This window comes from Engraulis encrasicolus, unplaced genomic scaffold (assembly GCF_034702125.1).
Source record: "Engraulis encrasicolus isolate BLACKSEA-1 unplaced genomic scaffold, IST_EnEncr_1.0 scaffold_366_np1212, whole genome shotgun sequence".
NCBI lineage: Eukaryota > Metazoa > Chordata > Actinopteri > Clupeiformes > Engraulidae > Engraulis > Engraulis encrasicolus.
Window position 1 is genome coordinate 7,501 of NW_026945661.1, and position 20,000 is coordinate 27,500.

A 20,000-nucleotide genomic window follows, 5' to 3' on the forward strand; every position below is an offset into this window, starting at 1 on the left:
AATTAACATGGTTGCATAAATATACACACCCTTAAATTAATACTTAGTTGCAGCACCTATGGGCTTCTCTGGGCTATTCCAAAACCTCAATCTTATTCTAGTGAAGCCATGCTCTTGTAGACTTAGGCGTGTGCTTGGAGAAATTGTTGTTCTGAAAGATTAGTTCCTCTGCATCTTCACCTGTCTACCAGGGGGTCGGAGGTTTTGTGCCACTACCACGGTCCCTGTGGAAATGTTCATAATTCCCTCCTCCCTAATGAGGGCCCCAGTAACATCTGAAGAAAAACAGCACAAAAGAACAATGCTGCCACCACCATACGTCATGTTAGGTATGGTGTTATTGCGGTGATGTTTTGCGCCAAACATACCCTTTTGAATTATGACCAAAAAGTTCAATCTTGGTGAGGTAAATTTTGCAAAAAATACTTCTGTAATCTCCCAAATACATGTGGGAAGATGCGTTATGGTCAGGTGAAACCGAGGTTGAACATTTTGGACATAATTCCAAAAGGTATTTTTGGCACAAAACATCACCGCAATAACACCATACGTAACGTAAAGTATGGTGGTGGCAGCATTGTTCTTTTGTGCTGTTTTTCTTCAGCTGTTACTGGGGCCCTCATTAGGGAGGAGGGAATTATGAACATTTCCACAGGGGCCGTGGTAGTGGCACAAAACCTCCGACCCCCTGGTAGAAAGGTGAAGATGCAGAGGAACTAATCTTTCAGAACAACAATTTCTCCAAGCACACGCCTAAGTCTACAAAAGCATGGCTTCACTAGAATAAGATTGAGGTTTTGGAATAGCCCAGAGAAGCCCATAGGTGCTGCAACTAAGTATTAATTTAAGGGTGTGTATATTTATGCAACCATGTTAATTGAAGTTTTTTTATTTTCTATCGTTTCCCTTTAAAGCTTTATGCTTGTTTCTCAATTGCATTGTACAGGTTAATAGTTTAGATTGAAGGTGGAAAAAGCTGTGAATTTATTTGTCTATCTGTCATTTTTTTACATCACAAAAACCTGACATTTGAGGAGGGGTGTGTAGACTTTTTGAAGGCACTGTAGTTGTAGATGTTAGGATGTCAGGAAATATGTCTGATTTTATTGCAATCATGACTTAGGCTATACCAAGAGGTTAACAATGGTAATTAAGTAGCTAACTTAGACTATACCAGGTTAACACTGTAATTAAGTAGCTAACTTAGGCTATACCAAGAGGTTAATTAATTATTAATTAATCAGATATTCATTGTTGAAGGACCCAGTGGCCTGTCAACCTGTCTTCCCAATATCAAGTCAAGTCGGCTTTGGTGTCAATTTATTTACATGCGCTGGTCATACAAAGAATTGAAATTACGTTTCTTACTTTCCCATGCAGACAGACGTAGACATAGACTCAAGACTCTAGGTGTGTGGGCATAGACATAGACACAGTATACATTACACATATATAGTACCTATACAATACCCAGACATATAAAGTGCAAGACTGGGCAACAGCAGACATACAGAGGCTAACTAGCACAGAGTTGGCGTGGAACGTTGATAAACGATAGCCTCCGATAGCCTCATACAGTCTCGTGATGACCTCCGTCACAGTGGTGCCGCTGACCCGGGATGGGAGTGAGGTTTAAGGGGGAGAGTGTAACGGAGGCCAACTAGCACAGAGTTGGCGTGGAACGTTGGTAAACCTCCCTCCGATAGCCTCATACAGTCTCGTGCCGTTGGGCCGAGAGACTAGTCTCTTGGCCCAGCGGTATCATACTGTGTCTCCCATTGCCGAACCGTTGTAGTTGACGAGGTCGCACGTTCGATCCCCGAGGGGGGTGAACAGGTGCAAGATGACCTCCGTCACATATATAGTACCTATACAATACCCAGACATATAAAGTGCAAGACTGGGCAACAGCAGACATAGCCTACAGTAGGCATATAGAACACACATGTATATTTTAAAAATAAATAAATAAATAAAAAAGAGGTTGTGCATTCCAGTTATGTTCTACTGTGACGATTCCTAGTGGCATTTGAATCCTAATAATACACATAAAGTAGCAATTGAAGAGCTCTTTTCCAAAACGCTATATCCACCATTTTTACTTTTTGCATTTTAATGTTGGAATTGACTGTTAAGAGGTCCTATAATCTAGGCTATGTGTGCATTCTTGCCATTCAAATGTTTTGAGATCCAATATCTTTGGATCTGCGTTCTGTAGGCCTACTGGTTTCAAATTTCCCATTATCAAAGAGGACGTTGATACACATGTCTACAACAAAAGTTAGATCAGAGTCTAGTTGTTACAAAAGAGATATTTGTGTCTTTTACCTGTACCCTGCACTCAACTGTAGGCCTACTAACTACTCCATACCCTACTACATTTCCCACAATGCACCACGCATGTCTCTCTCCGTGGTGGGTTGTAAAATCAAAACAAAAGACGAGGCATGCCCGTTTCATGCCAAATGCCCTACACTTTATCTTTCCGGAACAGCTGCCTATTACCACAACATTGTAACTCGCTTTCTGTAGTAAGGTAGTAAGCTCTGTACATATTTGCTACACAGGATCTTGCATTAGCAGAGGGAATGTCGTTTCATCAAGAAAAACAGTAGCCTAGTAGACACGGAAGAGGACAAGCCTCAGAAGTAGTTTAGTGCAATCATTCAGAGCAACAAGTGCTTGAGGAGGATACATTTTCCGCCCACGCAGTCTTCCATTTGCTTTATAACTTCGTTATACCGTAGACCTGTGTGTAACTACTTTGGGAGAACCTGTAGCCCTGAAGACAAATGACAAAAGGCTATGCGCTATGATGAGTGTGGTGTTAAGAAATGCCAATTGTAAGATTTAGAGGCAAACTTGCTAACTTGGTGCCGCTAATAGGACACTTCTCTTGTGTGTGTAGTTGGCAAACTGCTTGAACTCTAGCCTATTACTTCACTGGTAGAAAAGACCAACTTACTTCACCAGTCACTTGGACCATAAGTGAGTGTCTGTTTGGCTAGTAAAGTCAGATTAATATCTACAATCCATATAGGCTGGTGAGTTAAATAATTCATTCATAACCATAGAGCCCTAATCGTAGCAGGCCTTGGCGACTTCACTATGGTGTTGGCGGAGTTGAGTTTGCGCTTGAATGAAGTCGGTTACAAGAACTGGCTGAAAGCTGGATACTGTCTCATGAAGTTGAAGGACGGCTTACAGGAGTTTATAAACACGGAAATGAAAACATTTCATGAAAACATAAAGAGCGACAACGCCACCCTGCGGCGAGGCCACGCATGTACCCGGAACTGCAGATCCAAAGGCAACCAGGTGAGTCCAGTTGTGCTGAGAAATATTCCAAAATGAGAAATGACGCAGTTATACCGCGTAATGATATGGGCCTAATGATTATACTGAATGCATTACGTGTGTGTGTGTGTGTGCGTGTGTGCGTGCGTGTGTGTGTGTGTGTGTGTGTGTGTGTGTGTGTGTGTGTGTGTGTGTGTGTGCGTGCGTGTGTGTGTGTCATGGCCCACTACAGTAGAGTACAGTCATATGAATATTCACATGTATTGCATCTGTATTGACCATTATAATAGTTTGAATCGACAGGAATATGTGTGTCCCCTTAAAGGGTTTTAATCATTTTAAAACTGTGTGTGTGTGTGTGTGTGTGTGTGTGTGTGTGTGTGTGTGTGTGTGTGTGTGTGTGTGTGTGTGTGTGTGTGTGTGTGTGTGTGTGTGTAACATTTCACATACTGTAACCATTATGTAAATATTCATGTGTTGTATCTGTACATTGGCCATTATAACAGCTTGAATTCTCAGGACGGGGTGTGGCCCCTTAGAGGGTTTTAATAACTTTCTGTGTGTGTTGTGTCACCCACCCAATGTCACCTCCTTGATACATATAGACCGGGACATAGAATAACTGATTAGATAGCCTGGCAGGGGACAGGTTGAAGACCGGGACATAGAATAACTGATTAGATAGCCTGGCAGGGGACAGGTTGTTTTACTGTTTTACTGTGTTAGTGATGCACAATAGACACCAAAAGACATCCTGAGATGACATCACAATTTGTAATTGAGTGAAAGAGGGAGATGTTGAGGCACCACAACAGTTATAACTATTATATTATATTATATTACATGACATTACATTACATGACATTACATTACCTTACATTACAATACATTACATTACATATTATTATATTATATTACCGGTATATTATATCATACCATATCATACAATATTATATTACATTATATTAATATATTGTATTCCATTATATTCTATTCTATTATATTATATTACTTTGTACATTATATTATATTATACTACATTACATTACATTGCATTACATTATTATATTATATTATATTATATTATATTATATTATATTATATTATATTATATTATATTATATTATATTATATTATATGACGTTATATTATATTATATGATGTTATATTGTATAGTTGCAGTCTCTGTGTCCGCTGTGCAGTGAGTGGAAGAGGGAGATCTTGAGGCACCACAACAGCGCCACCGCGGTGGTCAATTGGGGGAACTGCAGGCCCTCACTCTGGTCCCTGGAACACTGGGAGATTGCCAAGGTAACCACTCTTACAGATTACAAGAAGAATCTAGATTTTAGAACACTGGGAGATCACCAAGGTAACTCCAGAGAGAATACAAGAAGAATCTAGAATGTAGAACACTGAGAGATCACCAAGGTAACGACAGACCGAATACAAGAAGAATTTAAAATGTAGAACACTGAGAGATCGCCAAGGTAACCACAGAGAGAGAATACAAGAAGAATCTAAAATGTAGAACACTGGAAGATCACCAAGGTAACTCACTAACTCACACGTGTGGATAATAAGATTAGATTAGATTAGATTAGATTAGATAACACTTTATTGTCTGTTACACATGAAACAGAAAATTGTCTTTAGCGTGACTTCAGTGATTCTCACAGACATTAGACAAAACTTGACAAAACAGGACAAAAACAAGACAAGACAATACATGCATGCTGAGACTGGACAGCTCATCTTTTGTTCAGTATGGCCACAGCTGAGGGGATGAAAGGTTTCTTGAATCTGTTCTTGTGCGCCAGTGGAACACTGAACCGTCGACCCGATGGCAGCAGTTGGAAGGAGTGATGGAGGGGGTGAGAGGGCCCCTCTATGATGAGGTCAGCTTCCCTTATTACTGCACTACTGTATCACTCAGATAGGGGGGGTTGAGGTGAGCCAGTAATGTTGGTAGCCTGGTTCACAAATAGGGCTTTTAGGCCGACCAGAACTGAGCCGGTGTCTGTGCTCGCACCAGTTACGTCCGGCACTAAAGGACTTATCTGCGAACCGCCCGTGTTCATACCGGGCTCTGAACTTTTTCCGCATGTGACTGTGTTACCCGGATGAACCTACTGACAGCCACGCTGTCATCACGGTTTGCAGAGAAAAACCTAGTATTTTGCGGTTCGCATTGTGAACCAACTTTCCGGTTTGCAAACGCAAATATCTGTGGTGTGAACAAGACAGCTGGTTCGCAATTAGGTGCAGGAACGGGCTCCAGCATGGTTCACAGTCGGCCTGAACGCGCTATATGTGTGGCAGTTTATTATTTATAAGATATTCTGTTGTTGGGGGTTTAGGGGGTTTGTCCCCCAATACAATCCTACTGGAGACAATGAGAATGGACTAGCCCCAATACAATTTGAAAATACAGTTTAGTGATTCTGATATGAGGATGGAGACATAGAGACTAGAGCTTCAGGGCCCCCTTGACTCTTGGGCCCCTGGCCCGGTAGGCCTGTGCAGTAAATGGTAAGTGGACTGCATTTATATGGCGCCTTTCCACTCCTTCCAGCACTCAAAGCACTTTACATATAGGCCTCACATTCAGCCATTCACACTCACATTCACACACCGGTGGCCGTGACTGCCACGCAGGGTACCAGCCTGCCACCAGGAGCAACTTGGGGTTAAGTGTCTTGCTCAAGGACACAACGATGGAGTCAGGTCGAGCGGGGCTCAAACCTACAACCTTTGGGTTGCCGAACGGCTCCTCCACTAGCACCTGAGTCCTTGTTGGGAATGTAGGCCTACAGTTGGCTAGGCCTACAGTTGGCTAGGCCTAAAGGCAAATTGCTGATTCATTTTCAGTTCATATTGGGGAGCTCATAAAAGCTGCAATATAATAATGGAGACACCAAGAGTTACAGGTCAAATAGTTATTTTATTTACATATTCCAAGATGTTTAGGGTATGGTTGTGTGGTGCAGCATGGCATGGAGGGAGTGATTGGGTGCAGCATGGCATGTCATGGAGGGAGTGATTGGGTGCAGCATGGCATGGAGTGAGTGAATGGGTGCAGCATGTCATGGAGGGAGTGAATGGGTGCAGCATGGCATGGCATGGAGGGAGTGAATGGGTGCAGAATGGCATGTCAGTGAGCGGAGAATGGAGGCACAGAAAGAACAAAGGGGGAGACAGATAGAACAGAAAAGTGAGCGTCAGAAGAGAGAGCGGCCGTGTGTTCACACTACTGAGCTGGAGCAGCACCCAGATGCACTAGATGATGTCAATGAAGCCACCAGTCTTACTCGTGCACTGGCTAGCTAGCACCAGGAGGGGGCCTACCGGGTCGACACATTGCCTGAGGTAGGAAGGGAGGCTGGTAGTGTTGTACTTAAAGGAGAAGTTCAGCCAATTTCAAAATGCTGTTGTATTGCTCACACTACCATTGACTTGTCAGTACCCGGTGACGCTGCATTTTTGGCTCATCCTTTTCTGAGATCCAAGTTATTCTTAGTTATTTTTAGAGATGCTACGGATCCTGATTTTTAGGATTCTACCGGATACCGGATCCACTGCTTAAGATCCTGCCGGATCCGGAACCAGATACCGGATCCTACGAAAGGGTTGAAACACGTAGCCTACTCGCACACGTGGGCCCTTTTTATTATGTTGGCTCAAACTATTTTTTAGACTCATTGGCTTACTGCCACACTGCCTGCAACGGCCGCTTCCAAAGGGCTTCCACTCCATGCAGCAATTGGGGTTGTGAAAGACTGACTGAAAAACCTAGGCTAGAGATGCACCAGATCCTGATTTTTAGGTAACTGCCTGATACCGGATCCACTGCTTAAGATCCTGCCGGATCCGGATCCTGTGAAAAACCCTATTATCCTGCCGGATCCGGAACCGGATCTTGGATCCTGTGCATCTCTAGTAATTTTGTTTTCTTTCAAAACTTTCTTAACATAGGCCTACTCCAAATATTTTCCCAAAAGGTATCGCGGTTTGCTAGTTGTCTGCTGATGTTGTATAACCTTTTAGATGTTTTTGGGAATAAATAAAAATGTTTTTTTGAAATCTAAACAAACAACTGACCATCCCCTAACTGACCTGATTCTCGGAAAAGGCTGAAAAAACCCCATCTCAGGTACTGACAAGTCCAGGGTAGTGTAAACATTACAACGGCATGTTGTAATGTTTACACTTTTGGTTTATAATACAATGTTTACAACTTAAAGTTTAACCATCAATTTACTTTTACTTATTTTACTTTACTACTTTCAGACACCTCTGATTGTATCATTCCTTTTCGCTTTACTTTGACACCTATGTCAGTGGTTGCCATCCTATTGGTATATCAGTGGTCACCATCCTATTGCATATCAGTGGTCGCCATCCTATTGTATATCAGTGGTCGCCATCCTATTGCATATCAGTGGTCGCCATCCTATTAGTATATCAGTGGTCGCCATCCTATTAGTATATCAGTGGTCGCCATCCTATTAGTATATCAGTGGTTGCCATCCTATATCAGTGGTCGCCATCCTATTGCATATCAGTGGTCACCATCCTATTGCATATCAGTGGTCGCCATCCTATTGTATATCAGTGGTCGCCATCCTATTGGCATATCAGTGGTCGCCATCCTATTGTATATCAGTGGTCGCCATCCTATTGCATATCAGTGGTCGCCATCCTATTGTATATCAGTGGTCACCATCCTATTGCATATCAGTGGTCGCCATCCTATTGTATATCAGTGGTCGCCATCCTATTGCATATCAGTGGTCACCATCCTATTGCATATCAGTGGTCGCCATCCTATTGCATATCAGTGGTCGCCATCCTATTGGTATATCAGTGGTCGCTGTCCCTACAGCGCTGTTATATGGGTCAAGTGCGCACTCTAGTGGTCAGTTTTCAGCATTACATGTGTCATGTTTGTCATTACAAGTGGTGTGTGTGTGTGTGTGTGTGTGTGTGTGTGTGTATACACGTGTGTGTGTGTGTGTGTGTGTGTGTGTGTGTGTGTGTGTGTGTGTGTGTGTGTGTGTGTGTGTGTGTGTGTGTGTGTGTGTGTGTGTGTAGGCCTTTATGCCGCGTGGCCAGGTGGATGTGAGACGTGCTGACCAGTGTGATGCAGCTGCTCTCCTGAACCTCCTCAACTACTGTGATCACTTCAGATACATGGACACACACACCATCAGAGAGGTACACACACACACACACACACACACACCACATCAGGTGAATAGCACACACACACACACACACACACACACACACACACACACACACACACACACACACACACACACACACACACACACACACACACACCACATCAGGTGAGTAACACACACACACACCATCAGAGATGTACACACACACACACATACGTACACACACACTTAATACAAAGTACTTTACATATCCTCATCTGCCTTCACAATAGGGTTGTGCCGATAGACGATAGACGATATCAAAGGAATCCTCTACCTTTGTATTTTTGAAGCCGCTGTTATTGTCATCATTACGGTGCTTGGCATTGAAATAAACTGAAACATTACCGTAAAATCCTTAGTAGCAGCGGACTGCGCAGGTAGCAGGACTGAACTGACCGAGGTTGTCAACATAGTAGAGCGGCTACAAGGCCAATTTGGCCTGAATCGTGCAAATTATGATACAAGCATGAAATTTGGCAGGTATGTGCTTAAGACCAATACAATCAAATCTGCCTGATTTGCCACTGGAAATGGCGGCCATTTTCCAAGATGGCCGCCGAAAAAGGCCCTAGAAATTGATTTATTGCATAGAATTGACCTAGAAAATTATGATACAAGCATGCAATTCAACATGTATGTGCTTAAGACCAATACGATCAAATCTACCTGATTAGCCACTTGAAATGGTGGCCATTTTCCAAGATGGCCGCTAAAATGACCCCAGAAATAGATTTATTGCATAGAATTGACCTAGCAAATTATGATAAAAGCATGAAATTCAACATTTATGCCCTTATGACCAGTGCAATTAAATTTACCCAATTGGTCACTTGAAACGGCTGCCATTTTCTAAGATGGCTGCCAAAAAAGACCCTAGATAATGATTTATTGCACAGAATTATCCAAGCAATTTATGATGGACACATGAAATTCGGCATGTATGTGATTAAGACCAATAGGCCTACAATCAAATATACTTGATTTACTACTTAAAATGTGATGACGATATGTCCAAAAAGACCCTAGAAATTTGCTAATTGCAAACTTGGTGGAAATAATTGTTCACTCTCCTCAAATATGTTCCCATAGATGATGAAGTGATACAGATATTAAAATGTTCAGCAATGACACATAAGCCAGTTCTTAACCCCAAGGTTATGACATGCTAATAATACGAGGACAGTGTGGTAATAATATGCTAATAACAGCAATTCATGGTTCTCTCGATATTGCTGTTAAACAGAAGATTCGTGAACACCAGAAACAAGCTTTGTCATGAATTTGCGTTATTCGCTCTGGACATGACATTAAACATGTTTAATTTAGCTAATCACATAACTGCTCTGGCTTGTCAGCCTGGGACATTCGAAGATATGAACATCCTCCCCTGGTTGCCCTCTCCAGCCACTGTGCTGTCCCCTTTGCGCACCCGACCTCCGCTAATGGTGGTTGACATTCGGGCACAAGTTCTTTGGAACACAAGACTGATCGTGGCAAGGCCACCTGAATCCTCGCCTCTCCTAATAGGACGCATTACCCGTGTCCGCAACTTGGACCTGCGGCCCTGCTGGAGAATGACTGAGTCTTTTCTGCCAGCAAGATTGCATGGCAGCTCAAGCTTGCCTGGCGGTCTTAGGCATGGTGCCTCTCAGTTGCACCTGCAGGTGTTGGTGCCTGGTTTTCCATTGGGGAATACCTCTTGATATTGGGGGCCACGCTATACCTCTGTGGGCTCCACTTGCACATCGGCACATACGGGTTGTTTCCGTGCCCTGTTTTCCCTCCACTGTGTGCTTTCCGTGGTATTGGATGTCTGGACGCTGTCTTTGTGCGCCCTGTGCTTAACACCTCTTCCTCCTCCGGGTTCGGAACGAAGACTGCGCCTCTTTCTTGTTCCCCCGCTAGCGTTGCCGGGATCTGCCCTCTAAACACTTTATTGACACTGGTAGGCCGAGTCTGGGCGGTGTGCCTGCTCTAATGATGGTCTCGAGTGCCTGCCTAACCCCTAGGTTGGTACTGGTATCAACTTTCCCCATGATTGGTGTCTGTCTGGAGGGATTAGGGGCTTGCCTCCCCTGCTCTTCCAAGTGCACCCTTCGGGTGCAGCTCTGTCCCCTGGCCCCTGGCCCCTGGCCCCTTGGGCGAGCCGTGTCGCTTATCGCTGTTGATGGACGCTGCTCTGGGCATCGACAGGAAGGGTCTGTGCTGCGGCTAGGCTTTTGCTTGCGCATTCTAGGTAACTGGCAACGCAATCAGGAGTTTTTCAATACCCATAGTAAGATGTCGAGTGATTCAACCGAAAGAGAACTATAGGTCACCGAGGGCAACCCTGGTTCTCTGAGGGAGATGAACGAGACATCTCACCAGATTGCCACACTCACCCACAAGCTCAAAGGTTAGTTGTCTCAGATTGAAGATCAGAGCCCGGCACACCTGGGCTTTGTCCCCGAGGGGGCGGGATCCCCATCTGCGCAGCTCATTGGTCTGACGGCATGATTGAAAGCAAGTTTTGGCAAATGGCCACGCAAAGGGCGTTACCCATAGTGAGATGCCTTGTTTATATTCCACAGAGAAACGGGGTTACCCTTGGTAACCTATAGTTATGTGCTTGATTATGTTTCCTTCTATGATGAATTCATTGGAAATTCAAACATAGTGATTGTTTATGTGGGCCACATCTGGTAGATTAATTGCTAGATAGATTAAAAAGTTCTAGTGTCTTCTTTGATGGCCATCTTTAAAACATTTTCAAGTAACAAATGAGGGGGATTTGATTATATTGCTCGTAAGCACAAACACACAAATTTACATACTTGTATCATCTTTTTCTTGCTCACTTCTGGGCTAAATTAAGTGTTTTAGCAGTCATATTCTTCCATTTCAAGTGTTGAGTCAGGTAAATTTGATTGTATTGTTGTTTTTTTTGCACATTCATGCCTAAATTGATGCTTGTATACTTGCTTGATCAATCCTGTGCAACAAATCCATTTCTATGGTATTTTTTGTCAACCATCTTGGAAAATGGCAGTCATTTAAACTGGGAAATCCCTTAGAATGTATTGTGTTGGTCTTAAGCACATGGTCAAATTTCTTGGTTGTATCATAATTTCCTTTCTCAATTCTGTGCAACAAATCAATTTCTGAGGTCTTTTTTGGCAGTCATCTTGGAAAATGGCCACCATTTCAAGTAGCCAATCAGGTAGATCTGATTGTATTGTTCGTAAGCACATACATGTTGAATTTCATGCTTGTATCATAGTTTTCTAGGTCAATTTTATGCAATAAATCAATTTCTGGGGTCTTTTTTTACGGCCATCTTGGAAAATGGCCGCCATTTCAAGTGGCCAATCAGGTAGATTTGATCGTATTGGTCTTAAGCATATACATGTTGAATTTCATGCTTGTATCATAATTTTCTAGGTCAATTCTATGCAATAAATCAATTTCTGGGGTCTTTTTTGGCGGCCATCTTGGAAAATGGCCGCCATTTCAAGTGGCAAATCAGGTGGATTTGATTTCATTGGTCTTGAGCACATACATGTTGAATTTCATGCTTGTATCATAATTTTCTAGGTCAATTCTATGCAATAAATCAATTTCTGGGGTCTTTTTTGGCGGCCATCTTGGAAAATGGCCGCCATTTCAAGTGGCCAATCGGGTAGATTTGATTTCATTGGTCTTTAGCACATACATGTTGAATTTCATGCTTGTATCATAATTTTCTAGGTCAATTCTATGCAATAAATCAATTTCTGAGGTCTTTTTTGGCAGCCATCTTGGAAAATGGCCGCCATTTCAAGTGGCAAATCAGTTAGATTTGATCGTTTTGGTCTTCAGCACATATATGTTGATTTTCATGCTTTTATCATACATTTCTACGTCAATTCTATGCAATAAATCAATTTCTGGGGCCTTTTTTGGCGGCCATCTTGGAAAATGGCCGCCATTTCAAGTGGCCAATCGGGTAGATTTGATCGAATGGGTCTTGAGCACATACCTGCCGAATTTCACGCTTGTATCATAATTTGCACGATTTTCCCTGTAGCCGCTCTACTAACACAAGCCTCAAGCAGAGTGAATGTTATAGCTACGAAAAAAAACGCAATGGAAAAAAAAAAACTTGTGACCTAAGCCTAAGCCTAAACTATTGTTTGCTGCATATGAGTTCAAGTAAGTGTCTGATTGCCTACATTTATTTATGTGACCCAAGTCATGAGAGTCATGAGGCATTGGTTCTCCCTCCGGAGTAGCCTAAAGTGAAAATCTCTCCGCGATGGAGATGTCTTGTGAAGTAGCCACACAAGATTGTAGGCTACACTTCTGATTAGCCCACTGTCAAGAGGGAGCGCAAGCGATATCTGCCCACGTCTTTGTGGCTTCACCGCAATTGTTTCCATTGATGAATCAAAAAGTCTCGCCATGTGCTTAAGAAACATTCGCGTCGCGTAATTTGCTAACTCGGGCTAAAATCCATTGCAAAACCTCGAGAGGGCACGCGTGGGTTCTCATCTCTTCCATTTAACAAACGTTCTGGGCTTCCCTGCATGGCTAAAGTTATGTATGCAAAAAACGCCGTGACACAACTCGTCCTGAAATAGAACTACACCGTTAAATAACACACTCTAGTAGCAGCCTGCAGTAGGCTGCATCGCAAAATTTATTAAACATAAATTTCCACGCGGTGGAGTTTGGAAGAGCGGGCTTGAAGCAGCTCTGATGGTGACACGAGAGACAAGAAGGGCGATGGGGAGGGGTCGGTGGGGGAGAGTCGCTCTCACAGACAGCAGAGCGACCATCTCTGTTGCAGATAGAGTAGCGCAGCTGGAGGAGGTTTAAACATTTTTTTTTGTAAGAATTTAAAAACTGTTAATATATTTGACTTAGGCCTACTCTTAAAGCAAATATATGAAAATAATAGCTTAGCGAAAGCCAAAAAAACGACACATATAATATTTAAAAAAAAAAATGTAATAGAAAAATAATATTAACCACCACCCCCCCCACAAATGACGACAATGTCATCGTCCATCGCATCGTCTCACTGTAAACATCGCCAGCTGCCAATTAGGGGGACATCGCCCAAGCCTACTTCACAATGGAATTCTCTTTTCTGATTGGCTGATGCGGTGGGCCTGGTCAAGCCTCTAACTTAGACAGGCATAGAATCTTCGTTTGGAATGCTGACGGTATCTAAGGGGTAACGATGTTGAATCATGCAACACGGCGTGTGACGTCATTTTGGGTCACGTAACGGCGCGAGTGAGGTCGCGAGTGAGGTCGCGAGTGAAGTATGAAGGAGGCTAGCGCCAGTCACGCCAAGTATGAATCCGCCTTAAGGGGTAACGATGTAGAATCATGCAACACGGAAGCGTAAATAATCACACCATTGGCATTCCAAACCAAGATTCTAGATGCCTCTTAGGTGCTGTTCATACATATCCGGGTATTCTGATATACGAAGACCTTCCCCTTCGCTTGTGCCTTTCGCTCACAAACAAACGAAGGTTTTCCCTCTATAAACGAAGCTCCAAAAAACTCTGGCAAAAGTGGAGATTTTTTTAAATCTCCGGTTAGCGTTTGTGTATAAACGGGGATAAACGAAGATAAACGGAGACTTGAATGACACTCTACTAACGGCGCACAGGCTTAACGTATTTATGACAGCTCTTAACAGCATAATTCATAAAGCCTTTTGATGTGAACGAAAATATTTCGCTAAGCGTAGAGAAGAAAAATGTTCGTTTATCAAAATACCCAGGTATGTATAAACAGCAAGTTAGTTACACGTGCCCGATGGTGAAACGTCTAACTTGCTCGCTAGATTCTGGTGCAGTTGCCATGGTTACTGCCACCTTACAGACGGAAATAGATATAAAATACCTTAACGGCAGATAAGAAGGACGACTGCCTTCGAGGTCGACCGCTTCCATGAAGTTAGCGTCTTGACGAAGGCAGCTTCATTTCCATGCTGCACATGTCGCCAGAGTTCGGAGCCGTTGTCTCGCCCCATTGGCTCTTGGGCCATTTTTGTAGTTCAATAGCCTCTTCTTATAATGAGTTCCAATGGGAGAAAAGACTACAAAACCCATTGGCTCTTGGGCCATTTTTGTAGTTCAATAGAATCTTCTTATAATGAGTTCCAATGGGAGAAAAGACTACAAAAGCCGCCCTGGTTTCAAGGAACCGGTCACCTCGTTGGCCGTTATCCCTTACTAATTAATAATATAAACTTAACATTACATAAATATATGTACAGTTGTGCTCATATGTTTACATACCCCAGCAGAATAAACGCTTTCTTCGCGATTTCTCACAAAATATGAAGGATTACACAAAACCTTTTTTTCACTCATTGCTAGTGACTAGCTTAAGATATGTATTAGCAATATTCTGTGTTTACTCTTTCAAAAGCATGATCACAACCCAAACTACCCAAATGACCCTGTTCAAAAGTTTACATACCCTAGTTTCTAATGCTGAATATGGCCCTGTTTAACATCAGGGACCGCTCTAAATTGTTTGTGGTAGTTGTGGATAAGGCTCTTAATGTTCTCAGATGACAAAACAGCACATTCTTCCTGGCAGAATGGTTGTTTCCTATAATATTTTTGGGTGTCTTGCTGGAACCTCACATTTGAGGTTTCCCCTGAGTGACTCAATGATGTTGAGATCAGGAGAGTGAGACGGTCGCTCAAAAACTTCATTTTATTCTTTCTGAAGCTAGTGACGGGTTGATTTGGCTTTCTGTGTTGAAATATTGTCATGTTGGCATGTCCAAACAATGGACCATGTGCAAGGCTGATGTGTGTCAAGTTTCCTCCAGTATTTTTCACAGGGCAATGTATTCATCATTCTGCGAGTATGGATCAAAAGTATAATGCATTTGTAACTCAAATGTCCCCATGAAATCAGTGGTCCATGACCATGTTTCACAGAAGGGTATGGTGTAACTTTCATCATAGGCTCCATTGACTGTTCTCCAAATGGTACTAGTGGCCTAAAAAAGTTCCATATTGATCTCATTTTTCCAAATGACTTTGTCACAGGTATTTTGATGCTTCTCACTGTGCTATTTGGTGTATCATATGCAAAATAACATGTTTGCATTTTTGTGGTAATGGCTTTCTCCTGGCAACCCCCAACAGCCCATCTTTCCTCAAGTGCCTCTTTCCTGTACAGTTTAAAACATTTTTTCATGTTGTCCTATATTTCACCTGAAGTTATTTTTTGGTTGTCCTGTGCCTCCTGAACAATTTCCCTTGCAATGATCATTGCAGTGCAATGATTCCCTTGCCCATTGGCTTGATTCCAACCAAACTCCTCATATTGCATTCCAACGGTGCCAACATGACAATATTTCGACACAGAAAGCCAAATTAACCCGTCATTAGCTTCAGAAAGAATAAAATGAAGGTTTTTGAGCGACCATCTCACTCTCCTGATCTCAACATCATTGAGCCATTCAGGGGAAACCTCAAATGTGAGGTTCCAGCAAGACACCCAAAAATATTATAGGAAACAACCATTCTGCCAGGAAGAATGTGCTGTTTTGTCATCTGAGAACATTAAGAGCCTTATCCACAACTACCACAAACAATTTAGAGCGGTCCCTGATGTTAAACAGGGCCATATTCAGCATTAGAAACTAGGGTATGTAAACTTTTGAACAGGGTCATTTGGGTAGTTTGGGTTGTGATCATGCTTTTGAAAGAGTAAACACAGAATATTGCTAATAAATATCTTAAGCTAGTCACTAGCTATGAGTGAAAAAAAAGGTTTTGTGTAATCCTTCATATTTTGTGAGAAACCGCGAAGAAAGCGTTTATTCTGCTGGGGTATGTAAACATATGAGCACAACTGTATACCAAATACCTGTATACATTATTGAGTGTGTTTATATGCAGTTCAGTATCCTGAATATGATATTCGGGACTTTGAGAAATCGGGATACGCTAGGTGGAGTATTCCGACAGAAGCCGGGATACTGTCGCATATAAACACCTTATTCTGGATACCGGGGCTTCCCATAGAACACTGTTGCTGGTATCCAGGTTACACGCATTTGAAGAGAATTCTATAACGGCCAAGAATGTTGACTGGGACATAACGCTCTGTGCTCATATAAACACATTATCCCGAATATGATCATAACCGGGATAAGCCTCATATTCGGGATACTGAACTGCATATAAATGCACTCTTTGTGTGTGTATGTAAACCGTACAAGTCAAGTCAAGTCAAGTCAGCTTTTATTGTCGCTTTCTTCATATGCATGTGTGCATGTGTACGTGTGCGTGCGCTCGCGTGCGTGCATGTGTATGCGTGCGTGTGTGTGTGTGTGTGTGTGTGTGCGTGTGTGCGTGCGTGCGTGTGTGTGTCCATAAACAGGTGATCCGTTGTAGGAATGAGCTGATGCATTCATGTGAGATGAGGGTCTCTGATGACTGGATGCAGAGATACCGACACAGCCTGGAGACACTACTGACACCACTACTACATATACCTGATGCAGAGGAGACACGACGACACATACAAGAGGTAACACACACACACACACACACATATTGTATGTACTTAACTTGATTCCACATTACAAGTTAATATCAATAGGAACCAAATATGATGAATAGTGAATGAATAGTCCAACAACTAAGGGCGGAATTCTCCCGTCTCCACTTAAGTCGGTTTTACTTGCGCACATTTTACGCGGTCTTATCTTGCGCGTATTCTCCCCTCTGGAACGTCGCCACACCCCTCGCGCTTAACTCAGAAAAACAGCGCGTAGCCCAACATAGGCGTGATATATGCTAAATGGGGGGATGAGTCTCCGCGTCTCCATCAGTTGTGGCTACAAAGAAACTATGGAGCATGGATTTTCAGATCAACCATGTGAAAACCTCGGCAGTCCATTGAGATCCAACACTGAACTTTAACTTTGAATTTAAAACCACGTGCCAAAAGTCCTCTTGCAAAAGCGTTTCAAAATCTAACCTCCGCTCCTTTTCACAAACACAAGGCAAGTATTGGAGGTGAGATAACGAGATGGAAACGCGATGTGTCCCTTTGGCGGGAACTCAGCTGAGCGTTTTGGTGCGCAACAGGTTGATTGAAATAATAAACATGATTAAACATTTTGTTAAAAATGGAGTTTGGCGTGTTGCCTGGACAATTCCGGAAATCAAAAAGTGATTTAAAATGCTGATCATTCCCACAGTTAAACAAACACATAGTAGGCCTGTTTGCTGACTTTTAAAAGTGTTTCTCCGCTTCTCTGTAAAAACGTTAAAATAATTGGAAATATGTGGATCTCAGCTGTCCGTCAGCATATTACACTTAGGCTACATGCATGCTGAAGAATGAACAAGGAAATCGATCGTCATGAAAAAACGGAGACTTTATATTTTGTCGCAGACATGGAAATTAATTGGACATGGGCATGCAATGCCAAGCCAGGACTTAAACGCGCAGCTGATGGGGTGTAATAGAGACCAGAAGCGAAATGCCAAAGACATGCTCTGATATGTAGGCCTACCTTTTTACGTTTAGCTGTAATGACATTCAGGAAATATTTTCTGCCTTACAAAAACAGATAGGACAACCTGTAGCCTACCTCAGTATGTGGTGGTTTTGTATGTCGGGCATCAGTTCAGAAAGTTTAATAGGTTACATGCACATATGCACGAGTTCCAATAAATCACAAAAGTGGAGGAGTTGAAATAAAAACCCTTTACTTAACGTCGTGGCTACAACATAGTAAAAATGGTGAAGGTTGTTTTTGAATAGACATACTTTGGGTGGCTGTTAGGACGACTGGAACAGTCTTTAGTCTGACGTGCCTTGTCAACTTGCACATGGTGCAACAAGGTGTTTTTGGTTTTGGTTATCGTCCGTGGAGACAACATGATTATCCTCATACTGATTAATGAATTACTTGCTTTTGTTTGTAAGTTAACCCATACCCGTTTACTCACGGGCTTGAGTAAGCTCGGAGGCGCTGTTGCGCACTTTTTTTGACTTAAGCGGGTGGGAGAATTCCGCCCTATTTTGACCAACAAATATTATGGGAATACATCATTTAGGATGCAGGACACATCTTCTCTTCCAAAATGAACATGCTCCCTATTGCAGATATTGAGCAGTATTTAGCCAGCTGTCTGGCCCGTCTTTTACTTAGTCCACTGATGTTGAGTTGATGGGAAATGAACATACCCAAAGAGATGTTGCACTTTGGCGAAGGCTATGTCTTTTATTGCTTGGACCGTCAGAGCTGTTGGGAGAAGTGAAGTGTCAATTAAGTCCAGTCTGCTGATAAACTGCTGAACAAAATTGGTCACTTGCTGACTCCAATCTCCGGCGATGTTGAATTAATGTATTACACACACACACACACACACACACACACACACACACACACACACACACACACACACACACACACACACACACACACACACACACACACACACACACCACTACTACTACTACACACACACACACACACACACACACACACACACACACACACAGGAATGAAACAGCTTTGCAATCACTCTAATAATTATTCTCAGAATAATAATAATAATAATAATAATAATGATAATGATAATAATGAACAACAACAACAGTTATATATATTTGTAATAAATGATCTACTATTAATAGTAGTTGTAATAGTTGTAATACCGGTTCTGTCCTCTAGACTCTGAGTGTTGATTGGTCGGTGCATGTTCTGTCCTCTAGACTCTGAGTGTTGATTGGTCGGTGCATGTTCTGTCCTCTAGACTCTGAGTGTTGATTGGTCGGTGCATGTTCTGTCCTCTAGACTCTGAGTGTTGATTGGTCGGTGCATGTTCCTGGTGTGGACCGGTTGGACGGGGCTGTTGGCATGGAGACGGAACTGGAGCTCATTAGCCAATGGGAGACGGAGTTGCTACGGCAACGCCTCCAGCAGCTGATGGACCAGGAGGAGGAGCTCAGTCAGGAGGTGATGACATCACACACAATGAGTGCGTTCCAATATGCGACCTTGCCTCCTCCACTTGTGCTTGTCTCCTCGTACCAGGAAGTAATATGTCATGATGACATCACTGACAACAGCATTATATTTCAATATCTTGCAAAAGCTCAATTGTAGAGTCTTCTTCTCATTTGCAATTGGGATGGGGAATGAAAAACAGTTCCTCAAAAGTTGTTGTGGCTAGGCTGACAGCTGGGAAACTTTATCGTTTTCTCCACGGAGGAGGGGCCAGGAGGCGGGACGAGGACACAAGCACAAGTGGAGGATGCAAGGCCACATATTGTAACGTACTCAAACACACACACACACACACACGCACACACAGATTACTCCAGTCCAGAAGTAACAGCATCACATCCACACATACCTCAATCAAAGCTTGACATTCAGGCAAATATACTGTATTAACTGGTATCAACGTGTGTACTAGTGTGTGTGTGTACTAATGTGTGTGT

At 42.7% G+C, this 20,000-nt stretch overlaps 1 protein-coding gene across 1 annotated transcript in view; it reads left to right on the top strand.

Moving 5' to 3' along the window:
* Positions 1-2,502: 2,502 nt before the first annotated feature.
* Positions 2,503-20,000, top strand: part of LOC134443751 (uncharacterized protein CXorf38-like) — a gene marked incomplete at its 3' end in the record, with an annotated part of 17,790 nt that continues 292 nt past the window's right edge. The window contains exons 1-5 of the mRNA XM_063193361.1: positions 2,503-3,318; positions 4,474-4,608; positions 8,392-8,514; positions 16,917-17,066; positions 19,351-19,512. Coding sequence (XP_063049431.1) covers positions 3,109-3,318; positions 4,474-4,608; positions 8,392-8,514; positions 16,917-17,066; positions 19,351-19,512 — 780 coding nt within the window. The remainder of the gene's footprint in view (positions 3,319-4,473; positions 4,609-8,391; positions 8,515-16,916; positions 17,067-19,350; positions 19,513-20,000) is intronic.